The sequence below is a fragment of the Malaclemys terrapin genome, chromosome 2 (genome assembly GCF_027887155.1).
Source record: "Malaclemys terrapin pileata isolate rMalTer1 chromosome 2, rMalTer1.hap1, whole genome shotgun sequence".
Classification (NCBI taxonomy): Eukaryota; Metazoa; Chordata; order Testudines; family Emydidae; genus Malaclemys; species Malaclemys terrapin.
The window spans coordinates 85,383,482-85,406,960 of NC_071506.1; the positions used below are offsets into that span (position 1 = coordinate 85,383,482).

General features: G+C 42.4%; 1 protein-coding gene across 24 annotated transcripts in view; it reads right to left on the reverse strand.

The window, feature by feature from the left end:
* EPB41L3 (erythrocyte membrane protein band 4.1 like 3) overlaps nt 1-23,479 on the reverse strand; it is a 195,793-nt gene that overhangs the window by 59,738 nt on the left and 112,576 nt on the right. For all 24 annotated transcript variants that reach the window (XM_054017403.1, XM_054017410.1, XM_054017399.1 and 21 more), the window contains one exon: nt 20,322-20,519. In XM_054017403.1, coding sequence (XP_053873378.1) covers nt 20,322-20,375 — 54 coding nt within the window. In that variant the 5' untranslated portion in view covers nt 20,376-20,519. The remainder of the gene's footprint in view (nt 1-20,321; nt 20,520-23,479) is intronic.

Sequence of the window (23,479 nt, forward strand, 5' to 3'; positions counted from 1 at the left end):
GCAATCTGAAGCTGGTATTGCGTCATACATGATATGAATTGCATCATGTTATTCCTAGAAGTCATGGATGATGCAACCATAACAAAGCTTACATCACTCTGCTGAACAAATTGCCCTATATCAGCTCTAGAAATCATGTCGTGCTCTCTTATTTGTCAGTGTTTGATTTTGCAAAGGGACACATTTCTGTTTAGCCAAAGTGAGCAGAGATGCCTCGTACTTGTGTGAACAGCGCAGATAACTTCTGCTATGTTTGTGGTGAAGTGACTTTTGTATCATAAAAGCGCAGTATAACCACTATGGTTAAGAAAGCCTATCACCTTTATTTTGGCTGCAAAATTGGAGATCAGAACAAGAGGTGGGCCCCACACATATGCTGCAACACTTGTGCAACAAATCTTCGCCAGTGGTTGAACAGGAAAAGGAAATCTATGCCTTTTGCAGTGCCAATGATTTGGAGAGAGCCAACATATCATACCAGCAATTGTTACTTCTGCATGGTGCCTCCAGTTGGGAAAGGTGTGTCAAAGAAGAAAAAGTGGACTGTGCATTATCCAAACATTCCATCAGCAATACGCCCAGTACCGCACAGAGAAGGACTGCTGGTTCCTGATGCACCAGAATCATTCTCACTTGAGTCAGACGAGAAAGAGGAAGAGGATGAAACTTCTGGTCCTGAACCATCAATATCACAGGACCCACATTTTCTCCCATCCTCCTGCTCTGAACCACACCTCATAACACAAGGTGAACTGAATGACCTTGTCAGGGATTTGGAACTACCCAAGAGTAAGGCAGAGCTGTTGGGCTCCAGACTACAGCAGTGGAATCTCCTGGCAGGTGATGTTAGGGTTTCTATGTTCCGTGACCATCAAAAGGATCTTGTCCCATTCTTCTTCATGGAAGGTGATCTTGTAGCCTGCAACAACATCGATGGTGTGATGGCAGCCCTCAACATCGTTCACGATCCAGATGAGTGGAGACCGTTCATTGATTCATCGAAGACAAGTCTTAAAGCTCTTTTACTGCATAATGGCAATGTTTTGCCATCAATTCCTGTTGGTCATGCAGTCCATATGAAGGAAGCCTATGACAACATGAAACAACTTTTGAGGTGCATAAACTATGACCAACATCAGTGGCAGTTTTGTGGCGATTTGAAGGTTGTTGCTCTCTTGCTTGGTCCTCAGACTGGATACACAAAGTACTGCTGTTTTCTCTGCGAATGGGATAGTCGTGCAAGAGATTCCCACTACATCAAGAAAGATTGGCCACTCCGACAGTCACTGGAGCCTGGGAGGAAAAGTGTTCAGCATCCCCCACTTGTTGAATCAAGGAAGATTTTGTTACCACCCTTACACATCAAACTGGGTCTGATGAAGAACTTTGTCAAGGCCATTGACAAAACACAAGCAGCTTTCAAGTACCTCCGTGGAAAATTTCCAAGGTTAAATGAAGCTAAGATAAAGGAAGGTGTCTTTGTTGGTCCTCAGATTCGTGAACTTCTTCGAGATGATGCATTTGACCATGCACTGCGTGGCAAGGAAAAGACGGCATGGAAAGTCTTCAGTTAGTGGCAATAAATTTTCTCGGAAACAACAAGGCAGACAACTACAGGTTGTTGGTGGAAAACCTCCTTAAGGCATACAAAAGCCTTGGTTGCAACATGTCACTAAAGATACATTTTTTGCACTCTCATCTAGATTTTTTTCCACCGAACTGTGGAGCAGTGAGCGACGAGCACGGCGAGCGATTTCACCAGGACATTGCAACAATGGAGAAACGCAATCAGGGCAAATGGAGCCCATCAATGCTTGCAGACTATTGCTGGCCAGTGACAAGAGATGCTCCATTTAATGAATACAAGAGACAAGCCAAGAAGCGCCAAGTAGACACTGAATAGGACTAAACTATGTACATAATAGTTTTTTGCCTTTTGTTTCATAATCAATTTTATTTATATAACCCTTTTGCTGATTTTTAAAGTGTTACATAAACAGGACAGGTGAAATATTATCATGTAAAGCAACCATAAACACATGAAAAGTCCTAGGTTTACAATTTATGATTAAAACTCTACTATCTACACAATATACATACACATAAAATGTAAAAACTTAAATATCTTAGAAACAGTAGCCAATCAGTTGTTTTAATTGTCATATTTGAATTCAGCACATCAAAATACATAATAAATAGCACATTTTATCTCTGAAGCAGACGACTTCTCAAAAATTGTAGACCAGTGTTATAAATCTATGAATCAATGACATCAGGGATGAATGTTATTTGTTTAGGGTAACATCTACCTTGTACTAGTTTTTTTTCCAGGCAATTGACATGGGGACAGTGAGTATTGAAACTCTCAATGAACAAGCAGCCAAGTTAAGATTTCGCAAAAGATAGATATTCTGGAGTTGAGAGATACAAGAGGCCCTCAGGAAGCTAACCAAACTTTCTATTCTAGCTGAGAATGCTAGCAATAGTTTGCTGCATCTTAAGGGCAATCAGAGTAAAACCAATTCAGATTCCTTCTTCTATGAAATCCAAAATACATGGAATCTGATCCTTCAACACGTTTCTCTTTATCCTTGCCCCACTATCTAATCTTCTTCCAGATTCTGGCTTACATCATGGTATTGAATCTTCTCCTGGGGGAGTGAAGCAAGTTGAGCCGATTCCTACTAGTTTTTCACTCAACCCTTGCTCTACAGCACCTGGGTTGTCAAACCAAAGACTACAGAATTGGGACAAGACACTGCATCTTAGTGAAAGTCTACTGAGGATGGACAATGAACAGAATGGTCCACCATTGCCTCCAGCAGAAAGAGATGCCATTCGCTTGTTGGTCATGCTGGTGCCGTGAGGATCACAGAAAACTTCTCTCTTCAAAACTTAGGAGGACTTAACGTATAATAATGGGACTGGTGAGAGGGCAAAAATATAGTCAGGAAGAAAGCAGATTGGGTGCCTTCTCTCAGTTGCACTGAAAAGGTCAGGCTGAGATGGCAGGGAGCAGATTATGGCTTCTCAATTCTGAGTGCCAAGGTGCTTTAATTTCTGCCCTGGCATAGGGCCCATGGGACAGGCATGGCATAGCGTAATGTACTCCATCATACTCAACAAGGAGTCCGGTGGCACCTTAGAGACCAACAGATTTATTTGGGCATAAGCTTTTGTGGGTAAAAAACCCACTTCGTCAGACTAACACGACTACCCCTTGATACTTTCCATCATGCTCCTTTCCCTTCCTTCCCAGATACATCCCCTAGGGGGTGGGGATGTGTGGTTGGCAATGGACCCGCCTCTATAAGCTTTATGCCAGTGGGAAGTTCCCCGGCATTGGCACAGTTAGCTTTGTCATGCCTCTCCTTGTCCTCGCCCTCCCCTGACAATCTACTATTAGTGTGGAGAGCATGGTCTGCATAGATGCCGTCTCTGCTAGATTTATCCCAGGGGGAAGTTCCCCTATGTCAGGGGAATTTCATGCTGGCCATTTGTATCCAGAATCCAGTCCTATACATTCACACACGATTCATATTTGTATCTACATGTGTGTGGGTACAGTCACTTAAGAGTTAATTACTCTTACTTCTATATACCTGATTGAGTAGTAGAGTGGCAGGCTACCCCCTTCCTCTATTTTTAATTCACTACTTGATTTACTTTCCCTTTGCAGATGTATCAGATATAGGGTGAGCAGGTTAGGAGCACAACACAACATTCTCATTTTCTTAGAACTTAAAGCTATTACAGCGGCCAAAGTGCCACGTTTTACAGTGAAGCTATTTTTGCATGCAATGCTGCAGTCTCATGTGTATAGAAAATGCTGAACAAGGAGGACAAAAAGCCACTGCAGCAGGCAAGGAATGTCTGTCTTCTGAAGGCAATTAAAAGTGATCACATTCAGCACAAGTTCTATAGGCAAGGGGAAAAAGCGAAGATGGAAAAACATTACAAAAGGCTAGCTATAAATGAATTTATTTTCATCACTGGTGCCCATCTTCTCCCTGTATGATAACTACAGGGCCAGGACAAAACAGAGTTCAAACACACTCTTTCTGTTCATCGGCCAAGGAGCACAGCAGTGCAAATAAATACTGTGGCTATGGGCATTAATTTTAAATTGAAAATGTGAGTGTGTATATGTGTGTGTGTGTGTGTGTGTGTGTGTGTGTCTCTCTCACACACACACTCTCTCTCTCTCTCTCAACTGCTGGAAAGTTACCAATACAGCCCTTAGAATCAGAATTAGCACGAGTGACTTTTAGGTTGTTTATTTCAGCACACAATTGTTATAAAAATTACAGTGGCCATGAACATTGGAACAAAGACACAGATTAACATCATGCAACACTGGTAGAAATAATTGGATTTTGAATTATTTTGAGGTTATCTGATTCTCATTCCTAATTCGCATTTGCACTTTTCAGTGGATCTTAACAATATAACTGTGTGCTTACTCTACTCTTGCATAGTGTAATATGTTTTGCCATGTGGCAGTACAGACCTTTTCCATCTCCTCTCATTTGTTTCAATGCAGGTCTACCGACCATTTTTTCTTTCACAATGTGCCTTATGGAAAAGGTAATATTTTACCTCAATACTAATTTATAGTTTTAATCAATCCCACTATTTTAATTGGAGTTTTGTCTGAAGGACAGGATTTGGCCCCATACATTTTATAAGTTATTTTCTTATAAACTTTAGTTTTTGCATTGCAAAAATCACATGGTAGCCTCTTCACAATCTTTTTGCTAATCAAAGAGAGAAATGGAAAAAGTGTGTGTGTGTGTTGTAATATTGCTATAGTCCTGTTGGGCCCATAATATTAGATGGGCAAGTTTGGTGAGATATCATCTTTTATTGGACCAACTTCTGTTGGTGAAAGAGACAAGCTTTCAAGCTACACAGAGCGGAGACCGGGAGAAGAGCTCTGTGTGACTGGAAAGCTTGTCTCTTTCACCAACAGAAGTTGGTCCAATAAAAGATATTACCTGACCCATCTTCTCTCTCTAGTGTGTACACACCCACACCCACCATCTGCCCCAGGGCCGGCTCCAGGCACCGGCGCAGGAAGCAGGTGTTTGGGGTGGCCAATGGAAAGGGGTGGCACGTCCGGGTCTTTGGCGGGGGGTCCCTCAGTCCCTCTCGGAGGGAAGGACCAGCCGCTGAAGAATGAAGCGGTGTGGTAGAGCTGCTGCCAAAGTGCCACCGATCACGGGTTTATCTTTTTTGTTTTTCCTTCGCCGATTGGGGCAGCAAAAAAGCTGGAGCCGGCCCTGATCTCCCCCGTGTTCCACCTTCCACAATTAACCCAGTAGCAGAAACATGCATAAATCCTTAGCTGGTTGTCAGAAATATTCTGTATTTGGTGTAGCGAGCATTCCCTCCCCTACCAAGTCCTCGCTCCTCCCGCCTCCCTCCTGCCCGAGGCAATCAGCTGGGGCAATCAGCTGGCTTGCCGCGTTCGGGAGGCAGGGAAGGGAAGGGGAGCCTGTGCGCCGAGTCCTTGCTCCTCCCCCCTCCCTCCTGCTTCCAAAACGCCACAAGCCAGCTGATTGCCCTGGGCAGGAGGAGCGAGGACTTGGCGCACCTCCACTCCCTCCCCTGCCTCCTACCAGCGGCAATTGCTGGCTTGCGATGTTTTGGAGGCAGGAGGGAGGGGGGAGGAGCGAGGACTTGGCGCGCTGGCTCCCCCTCCCTCCTGAACGTGGCAAGCCAGCTGATTGCCCCAAGTAGAAGGGAGGAGTGAGGACTCGGCGCACCTCCCCCCTCCCTCCCCTACTCATCAATCAGCTGGCTTGCGGTGTTTAGAAGGGAGGGGAGGGAGGGGGAGGAGCCAGGATGCAGTGAGCAAAGTAAAGGGGGAGGAGGTGGTGGGGGGAGAAGAGGCGGGTCAAGGGTAGGGGCTTGGGGGAAGGAGTGGAGTGGGCAGGCTGAAGGTTGAACCCCCCACCTCTGGTGCTTGCAGAGTAAGTGAAGCTTCCCTGGAACCTAACCCCGCTTATTTACATTAATTCTTATGGGGAAATTGGATTTGCTTAACATCATTTCACTTAAAGTCACATTTTTCAGGAACATAACTACAACATTAAGTGAGGAATTACTGTATATAAGCACTGAGCCACCTGTCTCTTTCTACTGCAACTGTTGTCCTTTCAGTTTCATAATCAAACAGATATGCAGACTACTGTAAATAAATGTTTATGCAGACATGTGCTTCTCTTGGACCAGCATAAAATTCTAAGCTCAGTTTACAACTAGTTACACAGCATGTATAAAGAACTTTCTGCCAATCTTTCAGGCTCCTAATCTGAAAAGATTCATCATAAAATGAGAGAGAGAGAGAGAGAGAATAAACAATCAGTTTTATGGTAGTTAAAAATGAACATTAATTTTTCAAGTAAATATATTAACTATAGTTATCACTGATTGCGCACTCAAGAATTTTGATGGTAAATCCACTGGTAGATGTTGAAAAGTGTACCTCAGAATAAAATCTATTCACTGGACAGTATTTAACTGGGTATGAGAAATCACGGAGGACTGGTCAATTCAAAAATATTTAGTTTAATAAAAATTGTGGGTTTAAAAAAAATCAGGTTTTTAAGAGAAATATATATGTATTATTTTTGCACACAGACACTGCAAGCAGTACTTCCATTTGTTTATTCACTCTTTAATTGGATCAGTGCATATTTTATTTATATATGTCTTACTGACTAAAAGATACATATCTTGAACACTAAAGAATTGCATTACAGAAATTATTTGTTAAAGAAATGTATTTGCTACACTAAAAACTCCACTCTATCTCCAATTACTTCAGTGCTACACATAGGGTCAAACTTAAATTAATGCCTCATAAAAAATAAACCTCTTATTACAGATTGGAAAGTACCATCTTGATGTACAATTAAGGGTGTTCATTTGCTTTCATTTAATTATTCTGTGTATTATGCTACTATAATATACAAGGTCCTTCACATTCATTGTATCTAGCACCTTCAACCACCTTTCCATTCCTGAAAATATCTGACCTAGATTCTGAAGTGCTTAATTCAAGTATGTATGTACTATGCTATAGTAACATGTATAGGCCAAATGTCAGTGACATTGTATAACGCGACATAGTTTCTATTGGGGACAACCTTCTTTAATACTGTTTGAGCTCACAATTCTAAAAAGCCAGCACTAATCTAAAAAAAAAAAAAAAAAAGGATTGCTAAATCCTGCTAAGAAGATTGGTGACCTAGTCCCGATTCTGGAATTGGACCAAATTAGGATCTCTGACTGCTACATCAGCAGCAGAGATCACAGTAGACCTAGCATTATATGAGCTCTGACTACATTGGTTTGGGTCACAGAATTTGCATGTTTTTGTATAAAATGCACATCTCAGAATAACTTGTGTACTGGAATCCAAAGCATCAAAAAGGAAATATGTAAATAATAAACAAATATTTGAAGACTATGTGACTCTGCACATGGGAGCAGAAACAAGCCATAGAGACATATGCATGCCAGCTGCTTAAATGTATAGTAGCCCATCATTTCTACTGTCCAATGTGATAATTATCAAGTACTTGGGCATTCCTAATAGCAAATGTATCAGGAGAATATTTCTGAAGCATGAATTAAATATCCAGTATGTTTGTTACACTCCTGTATATAATACATCTGGAAGCTTCTTGATCGAGATAAAACTAGCTATGTACAATGGTCTTGGGGTACAAGGTATTTTTCCGAAATTGTGTGATTTTTTTTTTTTTTTTTTTTTTTTAAATTTTAGATACTTCCATAAAAATTCTGCAATAATTAGGTGGATCTATTGGGTTCAAATGCTGCATTTGAAGCCTTCCAACTGGCATAATAAATGTAGACATTTTCCTCATTCCACATGTTCTTAAATGGCATCAGCAAACTCTCCTCTTTCCTGTGCTGCATGCCACCTTTCATTTGTGATGTCGATCTGTTGCAAGATGATGCAGAGGATTCACTGATGTAAACTTGCCATAAAGACAGTTGATTGTTTCCTGCATTAGAAGAGTAATCAAGCACTACATACTAGGCTAGTTTATAACATCTGTCTGTTGTATTAATGTTAACATTTTTGTTTATTTTCAATAGGAAGAAATCTCCAGTCAATACAAAATGATTTAATGTCTAATCTTGCCATTAGAATTTCATAGCCATGGAGCTATCCCTGACCTACATTGTCACTCAGAGGGGAAAAAGAAAAATCATAACACAACTAAAGCAGACAGACAGACACTTTCTGCAATGGAACAGGCATTGGTGGCATTCAGGTTCTTAGATTTGAGATTCCTCTATAAATAATCACACCATTCACTGCCTGTAGCTGTCAAGAAAAATAGCCAAAAAACAACAGCGAATATTAAAAAAATACATAGTTCAAGCTATGTCTATACTATAAGCATGGGGTGCGATTCCCAGCTTGCTTATACATAGTCACTCTAGCTTGATGAGCATTAGTGTGAATATAAATAGCAGCAGCAGCACAGACAGTGGTGGCATGGCTTACCAGTGCTGAGTACGTACCCATGGGGTTCCGATGGGTTTGTGCTTGGCAGGCTAAGCTGAGCCACCGCTGCCCATGTTAAAAGTGACTCCACTACCATTTATATTCACCTTAGCACTCATCAAGCTAGTGCTGGTATGTGTATGTGAGCTGGTAATCACACCCTAAGCTCGTAGATACAGCCTTTGTTTGAAAACCCAGAGAACATTGCACTGGGTTTGAGTGGAGAGTTACCCAGCTGACACATTAGGACTTTATATACATATGGCAGCTAATGTTTTTAGAAGCTGATACAAATGGGTGTGGGATTTTTATTTTTTGTTATGGCCTGTTATCACATGGAACAGTAATTTCCATATAGATGAAAATGGGAGCAACTGACTTCTGAGATGGAGGTTAATGTGGGTTGTTCAGAGGTGAAGGGGAATGGATAGAAGGGCAATTCAGCAACTGAGAAGAGGGGTAGGACATGTGCCAGGAAACATCAGGGAGGCTCAGCGGCACGGTGATTTGGGCAGGTGGCAGGAAAATCAGACATCTGGGAGGGTTGGATAATGACTCTTATCAAAGGTCTGGGGTGGAGTAGCTAGAACTGGAATCAGTATGGAAATGAGTAGATGGTTCAGAAGTAGCAGGAGGCTTTAGCTTCTGGGATTAAGTTACAAGTTAGGTTACTTGGTGGGGGAGAGGAAAGGTTAAACAGGACACTTCAGATGCTGGGGATAGGTTTGATTATTTATATTACAGTAGTGCTTACAGTTCTCAACCAAGATTGGGTCCCCATTGTGTTAGGTTCTGTACTAACATGTAGTAAGAGACAGACAGTCCCTGCCCCAAAGAATTTATAATCTCTGTAGACAAGACAAATTTGGAGTGGGAAAGGAATCAGGCACAGAGAGAAGTGACTTGTCTAAGGTCAAATAGGCAGTGAGCAACTGAGGCAGGAACCCCAATCTTCAAACCCTCACTCAGGTGCCCTATTCACTAGACCACACTGCTTTCCATGTTAAGTAGCTGAAAGGGGTGGTCTGGAGCAAAGTTTATGGAGAAACATACAGTATTAGTCAGTGCAATCACAAATGACAAATGTACAGCTAAGGGTTAACCTGGGCAAAGACCCATGGATAATTTATTTTTAAGGAACAATTTTAGGGACGTGTAAAGCACTGCTGTGGCTTTTAGCCACAATCAGAAGTAACAGAGGCATTTGGGCTTCAGAAGTCACATTGCCTCCTGCGGTGCTCCTTAATGCAGAGGGGATGCCCTTGTGGCAACATTCCGTCAAGGTGCAGCACATACTCCCTTGTACATCAAGCAAGTTCTGCTGGCTTGTGCAGAGTGAATGGGAAGGAAGGCATCACCCTGCCTTACCCCTAACTCCCTTAGCTCTCCAGGAGCTTAGTTTTCCTTGCTAGCAAGCAGCAGTTCTCATGCAGAGGACAAAGCAAGACTGCATCTGTGGCTGCCCTTGCACCGGAGATGCAAAGTGATGGTGGAGCAGTCTATCCTCTCCAAATCTTACTTGGGGCTATCTACAAGCTATACCATAAGGGATTATGGATTATCTGGATTTCCACGCTGAGCCACAAACCAAAACGTTATTCAGAGGGTAGCAAGGCTCCCTCCATCAGCTCATTTTCAACTTGTTTGTTGAGTGGAAGGAAACAGGAAAAAGCTGGAAAATACCACAGACCAGCTATTGATTTCTAGAACACTCTGCTTTTGAAATTAAGTATTTATATTCAGAAACAGTAACTTTAGATAGAAAGCCAGCAAAGTTGTATGTATAACTATATTTATTAAGAGCACACTGAAGCTTGGAAGCCTCCTACCGACATGTGTCAGATAACATAGCCTTAGCTGAATTCCTTGGATAATCAGAGTCTGCCCTAATTAGGGAGCGTGGGGAAAGAAAACATTCTGTATGATGATGCTTTTCAATCCAGTTACATTTTCACTCCTTACCAAGGATGTGTCAGCAAAACCTCCCAAAACCAAAACTAATTTTGTTAAGCTGCTTTAATTGTAAGTGATGACTCAGTCAAAAGAAGCAGCATGAGTAAAAACTTCCTCTTGTATCCAGCGATAAGTTTAGTGTATATGCTGTGTGTAAGAGACCATGTTTGGAATTTCCCTTTTAGTATGCTCCCTCAGCACATGTAGGAAGTTCAACATTATTAAACAAGTCTAAAAGCCAAAACTATAGCAAAAGAATAGATCATGCCACTTAGGCACAACCTGCGTTGGAGGCAATACAGAGCCATTCTCCCTCAGAGAGACAGTGTCTCCTGAGCTCCTGTATACCGGCACTATATTCTCCTTCCCTCAAGAGGGCCAATGTATCTGTTTACTTGTATGCCTCTCATCACTATAGTATGTGAGCATCTCACAATCACTAATGGATCTGTAGCCTCATGAACTCCTTGGGAGGTAAGGGAAGTACTACACCCATTTGTCAAGTAAAGAAAATAATCTCCATGGGATCTTCTATCCAAAAGCAGTATTACGAGCTGGGTGTGGAAAGTGCAGAAAAACCAAGACAGGTGCCACTAAAGTAAGTTACCAAGTTTTCTTTTCCATGCCTCTTAATTACTTGCAATGGTGGTAAAGGAAAAAGTGAGACTGCATATTGTATACATTTGAAATCTACCCTGTGATAGTCCTTTAGAACTAGATGCCATTTTGACCTTGTCTAGTTCTTCCTGGAAAGGATCTACATACTCCCACTTAAAGAACTTTCTCTCCAAGGGGAAGGAGATATAATATGCCTCTGATATGCGAAGCACTATTTATCTAGCTTAAGTATGTCTCCCAAATAGGAATTCCACCATGCACTGGTGGAACAAATCTGTTTATTCCAGTATTCCCCTTTCAATTTAGGATACTATTTTGAGAAATGCCAGATATCTAATAAATCATGTAACTGGCCAGACAAATGTTTGAACATAAAACCTCTCATTTCATTTCAAATTAAGCATGAACATTTGTAATATAATATAGTATATGGAGCTATACCTATATCATAGAGCTGGAAGGGACCCCGAAAGGTCATCGAGTCCAGCCCCCTGCCTTCACTAGCAGGACCAAGTTCTGATTTTTGCCCCAGATTCCTAAGTGGCCCCCTCAACTCACAACCCTGGGTTTAGCAGGCCAATGCTCAAACCACTGAGCTATTCCCTATATTGCCTGGGGAACTGGGGAAAACCTCTGGTGTTAAGATGTGGGGTTTTCATTATTTTCTCATAGAACATTTTTAATAAATACATGGAGTCGACATGTTCTTCCAATTACTACCCAGGAACATCAAGTTGACTGAAAGAACTGGATGAAAGAAAGATTCAGTTCTGGGGGAAAGTGAGGGACAAAACTAACAGTGCTCTTTGACATATCAGTTATCTAACTTATCTATGGAATATCAAAATAATATGGCAATAACCCAACTTGCTTTATTTAATGCTGTAGAGACCACAGAAATAGTTACCATGGAAACTTTTGTTTTCCTTTCCTGAAACCCTGTCTGTAGAGCCCTGAAAATCCACGGGTATCTGCTTAATATCTGTGGACCATTTTTGCAGATAGCAGCGCGGATGTGGTTACAAATTTTGTATCTGCACAGGGCTCTGATGGCAAGAGCCGGGCGGGCAGCTGTGAGGAACCACAGCGTGGATCCTCCACCTGCCCTGGGCGGGGAGCTGCTTGGTCCCCATGCCCAGGGCAGGTGGAGAGTCCACTGAGTCTCCACACAGCTGCCCGCCCGGCTCTTATCGTGGCTGGGTTGCGGCTCCGAGCCGCTCCTGCCCCAGTAAGAGCTGGATTGGGGAGAGCTGCACTGGCAGCTATAGGGAGCCTGGGTCCCTCCACCTGTCCTAGGCAGAGAGGCTGGGGTCTGCTTGGGCCCCCCCGCCTAGGGCAGGTGGAGGGTCCACGGAGTCTCCGCACAGCCGCCTGCCTCTTATCATAGCTGGGCTGTGGCTCCAAGCTGCCCCCCTGACCAGAGCTGGGTCGGGGAGAGCCGTGCAGGCAGCTGTGGGGAGCCTGGGTCCCAGGACACTGGGCGGGAGCTGCTCGGTCCCCTGGCCCAGGGCAGGTGAAGGGTCCGCTGCAGCTCCCCACAGCAACCTGCAAAAATTATCTGCTGATTTGCAGGGCTCTACACTGTGGGCCAGGCTGAGGCATCCCCATCCACCTGGAGCCTGGTCGGAGAGAGTCGTGTGGGCAGCTGTGGGGAGCCAGTGCGAACCCTCCACCTGCCCTGGGCGGGAAGGCCTGAACAGCCCCTGGGCAGCTCCACAGGTCTCCCCCTCCCAGGCCAGCATGGAGCTCAGCCGGGGAGCCGTGGGGAGCTGCAGCAGACCCTCTACCTGCCTGCAGTGTGAGCAGCCCCCAGCCGTGTCTTCGCTCCCCCCGGGTTCCCTGCCTGGCCAAGAGCAGGTGGAGGGTCCGCGAATCTGCACGGGCTCCCCACAGCTGCCCACGCAGCTCTCTCTGACTGGGCTCCAGCGGGAGAGGGGAGGGATGCCTCAGAGCCTCAGCCTGGCCCCCAGTGTAGAGCCCTGCAAATCCGCAGATAATTTTTGCGGATTGCGTATCTGCGAAGGGCTCTACCTGTCTGGTAAAACTCAAAGACACAGGACTGAAGATGAAGAATAAATTCTCCGGGGGCTCTATCTGCTGAGCCTTTTGAAAATAAAACAAATATTCTGCCATTTATTTTGACCTAGTAGATTGTATCTTTCTGCTCATTCAAGAAATTGGTTATCCCCTGTCTGTAAATACTCACATTTATAGGTTTAGAGCAAAAGCCATGAAGACAGACTACAGTCTGTTTTAGGAAGTCATTCCATATTAGACCATCTGTACGGAATGGTCGATAATTAAAAGATTCCAGGGCATCCAGCTAAGTTGCACCAACCTGTCGAATAGAAAGCCAAAACAGGGGGAGGGGAAAGGGAAATAGAATTCTTATACGAATTCACTTGGAAATGCTCTGCTTGAAGCTGGAGGAGCTCAGAAGGAAAAACAATATTCATTTTTCCTCATTTTAGGAAACCCTGAATCAGAGAATTCACTTTCAATGTTTCAGAGGATCTGAAATCTAGGGATATATTGTCAAAGTGCAGTTCTGGATCTCTTTTGATATTGGGCTCTTTAAAGTACAGGTCAGGCCTGAGACCAAGAAGTTTACTTAACTGATTTCTGCACTGCTTGGCTAGAGGATTACATAGCTCTAGGATTCTTCTCCTCAGCAGGATTTGTTTGGACTCAAACCCCTGTCCTGGATGTATTCATCAGATCAGGTTTCTGATTCTTGTCAAAAGTAATCTGAGAAAGAATGGGGAACATCTCCCACTGGGCTTTCTTCCAAGGTGAGAAAAGATTGGTGGAAATAGTACTCAGCGCCTTTTTTGACCTGACCAGATCGTTGAGGTATGATGCATTTAATTTAATTTCTATGATCAATCCTGATCTTTACCATGGGATTACATCAAAGGGCAAGAAGCAGTATCACTGGCAGGCTGGTAGTACACACTGCAGGACTACTATGCTGCATTGCTCGGTGGAGCCAGATAAGCCGCCCTGCCAAGTGTCAGACAGCTCACTTGATACTCAGACATCTGACACTGATGCCTGCCCACATTTCACGGATGATGTCATATGTATATTTGAGAGAAAAACTCTTCTCCCATAGAATGCCCTTTGGAATTAGGGCCAAATCCTAAACTGATTGAAGTCACTGACAACAATTCCATTGATTACACTGGTTCAGGACCAGGTCTTAGAGCAGGCATAGTCAATTATTTTTTGTCAAGGTCCAAATTTCTTGGTCAAGGTATAGTCAAGGTCCAGACTCCAGAGAAAGTAATAATTATAAAAAAATAACAAAGATAAGAAATAAATAAAAAGATCTTGGGGTCCATTCAAAAGCATCTGGTTGTCCGGATTTGACTCGTGGTCCACCTATTCACTACCCTTGCCTTAGAGGATTAGTTTTGTATTCATAAATCTTGTAATATCTAATACTGTCATTGATCATTTTACATATTATGAAGCAATTCATTCCAACATGATTGAGTCGTCTAACTGTATATATAGATATTAAAAGCACTTAAGCAAAAACTTTGTTCAGCACAATCTAAACACAAATGACCAAGTTCTCAAAAAGGCATAAAACTTGGGTCCCAAATTTTGTAAGCAAAAAAACATTTTTCACCTACTGTAAGCTTGTGCACATGAACATTCAAATTTGTCTGAGAACACTGCAGCTGCATGCACAAAAATATATATCTAGGTATCAGTTTTGCACTCAGAAATGCAGAAATACTTTCTAAATTGAGCTAATTTATTGAGATAATTTCCATAATAATACATGAAACATCATTTTATCAAAGCAAATCTTTCACATTCAAAACCTGGCGAATATAAAGTCTAAGACAATTGTACTTTGAGTACTGCTTATTCATAAATCAAGCTCTTAAACTGTACAGCACTGGATGGATTCCTTTCCTCTTGGGCTGTAATTTTATATTAGAGATGCTGAAAAACAGATTCTCTCTCTTTAGGATGCTTAGTATAGCAGGCTATACAGCTGATGCAGTAATCTTTCTAAGAAAGATAGTCTGACAAACAAAAATAATTACAATTTTCTTCATCTATAATCTCCCCATTAGAGGTTAAAATTTGTCTCTGTCTCTCATTCAACTGGATTAGCTCAGGTTTCTCTTTTCCACAGAGCAAGTCCTTGAGTTGTGTATCTAACAATACTGAATGAGAGTCTTTTCTTTCTTATCCTTTCAACTCAATCTCTAAATATGGCAAGTTCATGATTTTCATAACTGGCAAGTACTTTAATCCTTCACAATTTGAACCATGGACCTGTTCCTTTTCTGCTTCATTTCACTCATCTGTCTGTAATCTCCCTAGAAAGCACAGCAATTCATGAGCTATCTTCAGCCCATTCTAGGTGTCAATCTTCTTCATTTCCTTCTTCAGGCATTTGTGAGATTATGCCTTCTCCCAAGAGTTTATTATCACTTTTTCACCATGTTTGGGCCTGGTATTCCACCTCCGTAGTGCTGCTAGATGTGCTACATACCACATACTTTACATACAGCTGCTCGTGTTCACTGTTGTATCAGATTGCATGCTTTCTGTGACTTCTGCTGCACTTGTAGTGTATTCCAAGTCAGTGGCTGTTTTGTTTTGGGAAGGGATTTATGTCCTCACATTATCCTTTTTTTGTCCTTTCCACCACTCTTTCAAGTCTTTCATAGACCAATAATTCTTTATTGCACAGTTTATTTTGTCGGCAGGAGTTGTATTTTCTGAACTATTAGGGTAGGATTTTAACCTTATTGACAATAGCTGCACCAAAACATAAGATAGAACTCTCACCATGAGTAGACACTTCAGATGATCTGAGAGAAAGTCTGTTGATCGGTGAGCCAGTGACTCTAGAAAGATTGAAATTCCAAGACTTTTTTTTTGGCATGGAACTCCTTTACAGGAAACATACAGTAGCTCCTAATTTTTTATTTTTATCATTTTGTGTTTTCAATGACAACTGTATTGTATATATAGGAACAATGTATGAATAAAGACTTCTGCTCTTCTAGTAGTAGTTGTCCCAGAGGTGACGCGAGGGGAGGGAGGCCGTTGGGTCACGTGCCCACCCAGTTTTCTGCCAGGTTTATATTTGGTTCTTTTGGGGGTGGCGGGTTTGGGTTCAAAATACGTGCCCTTCCCCATCTACAGTTACACACAGTCTCTGTGACCTCAAAAGAAAGGCATCCATAGACATAAGCCAACTGCTACCCTCAGTAGATTCATAATGTAAAAATGCAGTGGAGTTTGTGGCATTGAACCTACTGTTTTATATTTTTCGCAGAACAAAAAGGAGGTTTTGTGACCTATTTTTGTCTGTTTCTGGTTTGGAATGCCTTCATGCCATGAAACATATTCCTGGGCCAGGAAAAAAAACCCACCACAGCCAGGGATGCTGGAGGACCAAAAGAGGAAGTTTTCAGCTGAGTCTTAGAATTTTTTCTCTGTGAATACAAGCCACATTACAGAGCTTTGGGTCTGCCCACTGTTACTCTCAAGTTAAGTTCTTTGCAAATATGCATTGGAGCACTATCAAAAGAGAGTATCCTGGTGTAATACAAAATAATGGAAGCCTGAGAGAGACAGAAAGGTAAGTTAGTAGGAGGTGAAGACTCCTACGCGGTAATAATGGAAGAAGAGGGTGTGACTGATGATACAGAGAATGGCAAGGAGATAATGGATTAGTAAAACCTGTTTCTGATGTGTCTGACTCCATGAGTGTGTGCAATTTTAACTGTCAGCTTATTACCCTGATGAGCACATAATTGATATGCTGTAGGATGTGTTCTACCTGAGAGCAATATACTGCTTTAAATAATATTAATATTTAGCATTCATAAGGTGCTTGTCATCTGTAAAGCACTCTACAACCAACTAATTGATCCTCACAGTCCTCAGAGAGTCAAGTAGCGAAATAATATCCTTATTTCACAGTCTGGGGAATGCAGTTCTAAAGGGTAAGTGACTTGCACAAGGCCACACAAGGAGTGACTGGCAAAGCTATGATTGTAACTCAGGACTGGGATTCTAACTTTCTGAGATTTTGCTTCCTCTTGGCCCCTTTTGGGATGGGATATGATGCATTCAACACGATAGTATTGATGGGGTTATTACTATGTGGTGATGCTTATGTCAACAGCTGGTGGTTTGCCACATTTCACATTGGCTCACTGCCTTAAAAATTAAAAATGAACGCTACACCTCTTGTAAGAGGGAATTAAGTGGACAGAAGCACAAGGAACTTCAGCATTTAATCTTTGAGTATATTTTTCTAAAAGAGCATCTGGTTTTTATGGCGATCACATCACATCCATGCATGACTTTTTAGGCCTTTCCCCTTGATCTCTAGTGTTCAGCTTACCAAGATGGAACTAGCATAACTGCGCCCAGGAACATAAGTAGTTCTGTCTTTTGGGGCTGTCCTTAAAATGTTGATAGGGTTTTTTGGAGATGTGACAGGTGAGGTTATCCCTTATCATTATGCTATAGTCTCTTTGGATCAGCCATATAACTCTACTGCTAGCCAGAGCTGCTGCACAGGAACTTTTCCCTCCACTTCTATTTGAGGCATGGAGTTCTCCTGAGATCTCTTCATTTTCTTTCCTCAGTCTCCCTGGCCAACTAACCCTTCTCGGGAGGTCAGGGTATAGAGTTAAAAGGCATTATTCCTCTTGGCATGATGTCATATCCTTCCCTTGCCAGATCAGTTGTGCCAGCAGCGGAACCTTTTGCACAGAGAAATTAGACTCTCCTGGGATCTACCATGCATTCTTGAGCGCTGCACAGAAGCCTACAGTTGGCTTGAAAAAGCACAAGTTTAATACACAAACATGTTGATAGTTTAATATATTGGTAGGAAGGCCTGATACAGGACTGCAATGCCAACATCGTCGTCTGCCATGTGCACAAATTCACATGTACAAAGCTGCAAAGCAATGGAACTTTGGTCCTCTCAAATGTGTTTAATTTTGCCTTTCCAGTACCTGTACTGACATCTGCTTTGGTGAATGCAGTTACATATCCTTACACATGTAACAGCTGAAGTGCTATCCACTTAAATTGGATAATTTTTGGACAGACAAAAGCATTTCTGGATGATAGTGAATATTATAAATAAAGGATATTTTAATTATCTGAGTTCATAAATCATAGTGCAATTTATACTGGATATTGGACATTTTGTGAGGACAGACATTGAGTAATCATACAGACTTATAGGAGAGAAAGAAGACAGGCAATAAGACAATGACATCTAGATGCCAGCATTTTGACACTTCAACTTACATTCAGTACATATTTGGAGAAAGAGAGCAAATTCCTAGAAGAAATTCCTAGAAGAAAACATTATTCATACTACTTTATTTGCATAAATCAGAGTCTAACTTAATAAATTTCTCCTTCTACTTCATCCTATGTCCTCATAAAACTTGTCTTACTCATAATATTTTCATCTATCTAGTGAAATTTGCTTGATTGCACTCCACACAGTGACTTCCATTTTCCACCTAAGTGATTAAGACTTCAATAAGTTCAACTCTTCCCATTAAAGCAAGTACCTATGTGTGGGTTTCCACACTATTTGCTGTCAGATATAAAAACAGGTCTGGAGGTCAAAAAGTAAAGCAACAATCTGAGATTAGTGCTAATGTCACAGCAGTGTATTACACCAGCTATCTATTGCTAGTCTAGAAAGAAACTGTAGAGTACTCAGCCAATGAAACTAAAATGTACTTGACAGCAGATTTTTCAAGTTACTATGTATGTAATAAATCACACCTGCTGTTTACAGCTAAGCTCTTGGCATTGCAAAAATACTTTTGCTCCAAATTTTAAAGCGTGGTCATGAATAAAATTCTGAAGACCTTGCTCAAACAACACTTCTCGTTGAAATCAATAGTCAAGACTGAGTGAAAACTGTGTAAGAACTTCAGAATTTGGCCCCACATGCAGCAGCAACCTTCTACCTTTAGAACAGTGGCTCCCAACCTTTTTGGATTATAGCCCCAAAATTTGTGATGGAGTAATGGCTGCTTCACGGTTTAGGGCCCCTCACGTCCTCCCCTGGTGTGGTTGCCACATCTCACCTTCTTCTCTCCACTCCCACATTTTCTCTTTGGTGCTGTTTTTCTCCAGCCTTTCCCCTCCCTCCACCATCAGAACTTTTTCTTTTCTACATATTTTCACAGATTTTGCTTTCCATTTTTATTTTATCTCTACTCTTGCCTCTCCCTGCTTCACCTTCTTCCACACTTTTACGGTCTCATTTTCCCCTTCCTCTTCTGTACCTGGTGGCTTTTCTTACCTACCACACACTTTTCAGTTACCAAAAGGATCCATGCTGGGTGGAGGGAGCAAATGGCTCCTGTGGGAGGCCTACGGGTTGCAATGGGAGCACTGACATGGCACATAAAAGCGCAGCCTGCGTGAAGAGAGTGTGCAGGGAAGCTGGGTTGCCTATAAAGCTCCCAGCTGCTCTCTACTGCTGGGATTTAGGGTAAGTCTACACATGGAGCAGCAAGTGTAAATTCCAGCTCAAGAAGACATACCCGGACAAGCTCTGATCAAGCTAGTGTGCTAAAAATAGAATGCAGCCGTAGCAGCATGAGTGGCGGGAGGGGCTAGCCAGCCTAAGTACGTGACAGGTTTAGACAGTAATTCTAGTGTCTTGGACAGGTACTGGGTAGTGTCTTGGACAGCCAGCCTCTCCCTGCCATTCGAGCTGGGGTGGCTACACTCTGTTTATAGAGCACTAGCTCAATCAGGTGCTATGTGAGTAACTACAGGACTTGGGAAAGAGGAAGCCCTTGGAGATCAGAGGCTCCCTTTCTTTAATGAGTTTCACTATCAGTGGTCCAGGCTGAGTGTCACATACAGTCACATGCATCTAGAACCCCATGCTCCTTCTCCAGAGTGCTCCTATACCCCTCTCTGTGGATTAAAACTGAGTTCAGTCCTCAATCTCCTAGAGAAGACATTGAGAACTGCTTGGCATTTGGCACTTGTGAAAAAAACAGACCATTTATTTAGATCTAGATTTAGGCTCCCATTTTTGAAAATCTTGCCCCCTGAGTCTACTCGGTTTTTTGGTAGAAGAACTTTTCTCCACAATAGAATGAATTAGGATATACAGGGAACAACAGATAAAGCAAAATAGAGAGAGGAAAGAACAATTTACCTCCACTTCACATCCATATTCAGAGCCGTCCAGGAGCGTCACTTTGCACTGCATGTTTTTCGGCTTTTTAACAATCTTTAGAGGAGATCTGGAGAGTTTGCTAGATGATGATTTTTGAGAGAGCTTGTCGTCTTCAAACTGCTGGTATTCCAGCTGTTTTGCAGCAGCAGCAGCAAACTCCCGTTCTCTGTCAGTGACCTGTGAAGAGCAAATGGGAAGATTAAGTTTCAATTTCAGATTAAAATAGTGGCTGTACAATGCAGCCATTCAGAATCAAAATGCACAACTGGCTTTCATCTTATGGAGAGACTATTCACCACTAACAGTTACCCAGCTGCAGCATACAAAAAAGAACTTCATCTTTATTGTTTGGGAAAGCCTGCTTTAGTCAATAAAACAACTGTGTGACTTCCTGTAACTGCCACTTTGAAAGATAAATATATGGCTGGGAAAACCCACTGCAGTAGTGTTATTTTGGGCTTATCCCTGGGTCAGCATTTGAGACATCTATAAAGCTGTTATGATGCAATATTGATTGTGGTCCTTTCCCCTGGAACAGATTGTCAGAGCCACTCTAATCTTCATATAGCCACCTTTAATAGTAAATGCACTACATCAGTTGAAGCTCCATTCCAGTAATGGTTACCTCTATAACCAGTTGTGCCCCTGCTAGCCTCCAGACAAAATTTTGACAACAAAAGCATAGTAATACCTAAGCTAAAGTATAAAATATTCATCTTTTAGTCATCTCACTAACATGAAAAAAAATGCATCTGATTTGGCTCTGAACAAATTCAATATAATCAGCAGCCAGCAGCACTGAAATTCATCACAATTTAATCCTCTGAGTCTGTTTTCCTTCAGCGCAACAAGACCTCATGAGACTGGATCAAATCTGTCCAAAAGCTTTAATCTGCTTTCAGACCAAAACAGTCCTGCGTCACACTGGTAGTGCACAAGACTGTACGGCACACACTGCATCACCACAATATTCCACCTAAATGCAGGGATCTTTCCCTGAGAAATCTCCTGGAAAAAGGTCTCCCAAACATTAGTTTTCCTTCTTTATTCTGTTTGAAGGGGAGAAGGCACTTAGGGCCGGATACATGTCAAGTGATCTAAGCCTGCAAATATAGTGCTCAGTTGTGGTTTTGCTACAGCCCCATGGCAAGGGGCAGAGCATAGCAATGCTGTCCCAGGAGCAGACGAGGAACCAGATTGTGAGGACAGTCACAATCTGGTCCTGGGTTCCCCACTTCCTCCAGGCAGGAACTAAAAGAGACCAGCCCTATATCTGGCTCACGTTATTTCCCCTCCTGTGCCTGTTTAAATACACTGTCTGGTGTACTATGTTACCATGCCCCTGTCTGCTAATTCACACCTCATCCATATGCAGAGACTGGTCTCCCCGTGGGAGTAAGGCAGTGCCTTATGCCTCTTGCTTCCCTTTGTGGGAGCACAGTAAGGGTCACTGTCTGGCCCTCATCTTGGAGCAGAAAGCAAGAAGGAGAGTCAGTCTAGGAAGATATAAAAAGGAATAGAGAAGCCTCTTTCAAAATCCAGCACATCCTCTTAACAGCAATAAAACATGCTGGGGGCGGGCAGGGGATGACAATGGAAAACAATCCCTGCTATCTCTGCTGGATCTCCTGTCTTAGCTTAGCTACATATTAGTTGAGCGCTTTCTCTTTCAGGCACGTAGGGACAAGAACCTCAACTCCCCCTGAAGCTAATGGGCGATGACAGCATTTAGTGCGCCATGGGATTAGGGCCTCGTAGAGTAATTAATGTCCATAGTGCTCATGGTGTGTAGATGAAGGACAGCTTTGGAGGGTGGAGGATGGGGATGAACATCCCTTAAGAAGGCAGGTAAGTTGTTCAAAAGGAAAGACCAACAATAACAAAAGCAGAAGAGATTGCTGTTTTAAGAGTAAGAGGCATCTTCAGTCAGAAAGAACTCCCAGACCTCCTCCTTATGGGTTGTTGATTTGTTTCACTGAAACCTGCAACAGACGTTAATTTCTCTACATATGCATACAAGAGGTGTCACTGGTATTATTTTGTTGGACTAATCAAGTAGACCCAAACGAAATCTGTCCAAGGTTAGAATCACAAAGGATTTTCTATAATTTGTACAGAGCACAAAAACATGCCAGGAACTATTAGAGAGGGCCCCAAAACTGTGATGACATGTCCATGCATTGAAATGATTTCAAAGTGAATTAAGCCTCCTCCTCTTAAAGAAACTTGACATTCTGTTGGTGCTGTTATCTAGGGCAAAAGCAACCACTAAGAAGAAACCGGATTCACTAGGTTATTTTGAATTTTGCATGCATAGGTGCATTCTCTTCCGAGCCACATTCTCCTCACGGCCCATTTATACTGTATTTTTGGAGCATTTCAATGCCACGGCTTGCCATGCCATCAACATCTAATAGAGTGGAAGTTGCTTCAGGGTTGTTGTTGGAACATAATTTTTGCAGTTACAGCATTAGTGATACAGACAGAAAAGCCGAACAGCAGCAGGGCTGTCTTCTGATCATATAATTTGGGCGTTGTTCAAGCAATTTACTGCCAGTTCGGGGATTCAGAGTCAGTGAATAAATAAGGAGTTTTATACTAAAATGTTTTACTTCTGAATCTTTCAGGGGTGGGCGTGTATGTGGTGTTTAGTTTGATATATCCCCATTTCATTTTCATGTGTTTCATTTCAGCTTGTTGGCTTTAGAAGCTGAGATAGGACAGTCAAATCCCAGAAATTCTCTGGATATTGGTCTGGTCTAATTGGGGTCTGTTTATGAAGTCTTTCACCCTCCAAGAACTTGGTGGATTTACTAAATAGATTAGTTCAGAAGGGAACACAGTTTGGAAATCCCTAAACATACATGTGTGAAGAAGTAGTAACATTTTTTTCCAGTCGCTGTGAAGTCAGCAGGAGTTCAGTGCTATTCTCTGCAGTGAGAGGGTCATCAACACAGAAGATTAAAAATAATAGTGGAAGACTGAGAGAGAGGACAAGGAAAAGTGAAGCATCTAAGAGAAGACCCACAGCCCTGGGAGACTGATATATGACAGTCACATAGAGTAATAAAGGAGGAGTCAGAGGGAGAGTCACGTTTCTGTGAGAACCAGGAGATGGAGAGCATGTGGGAGAGAGA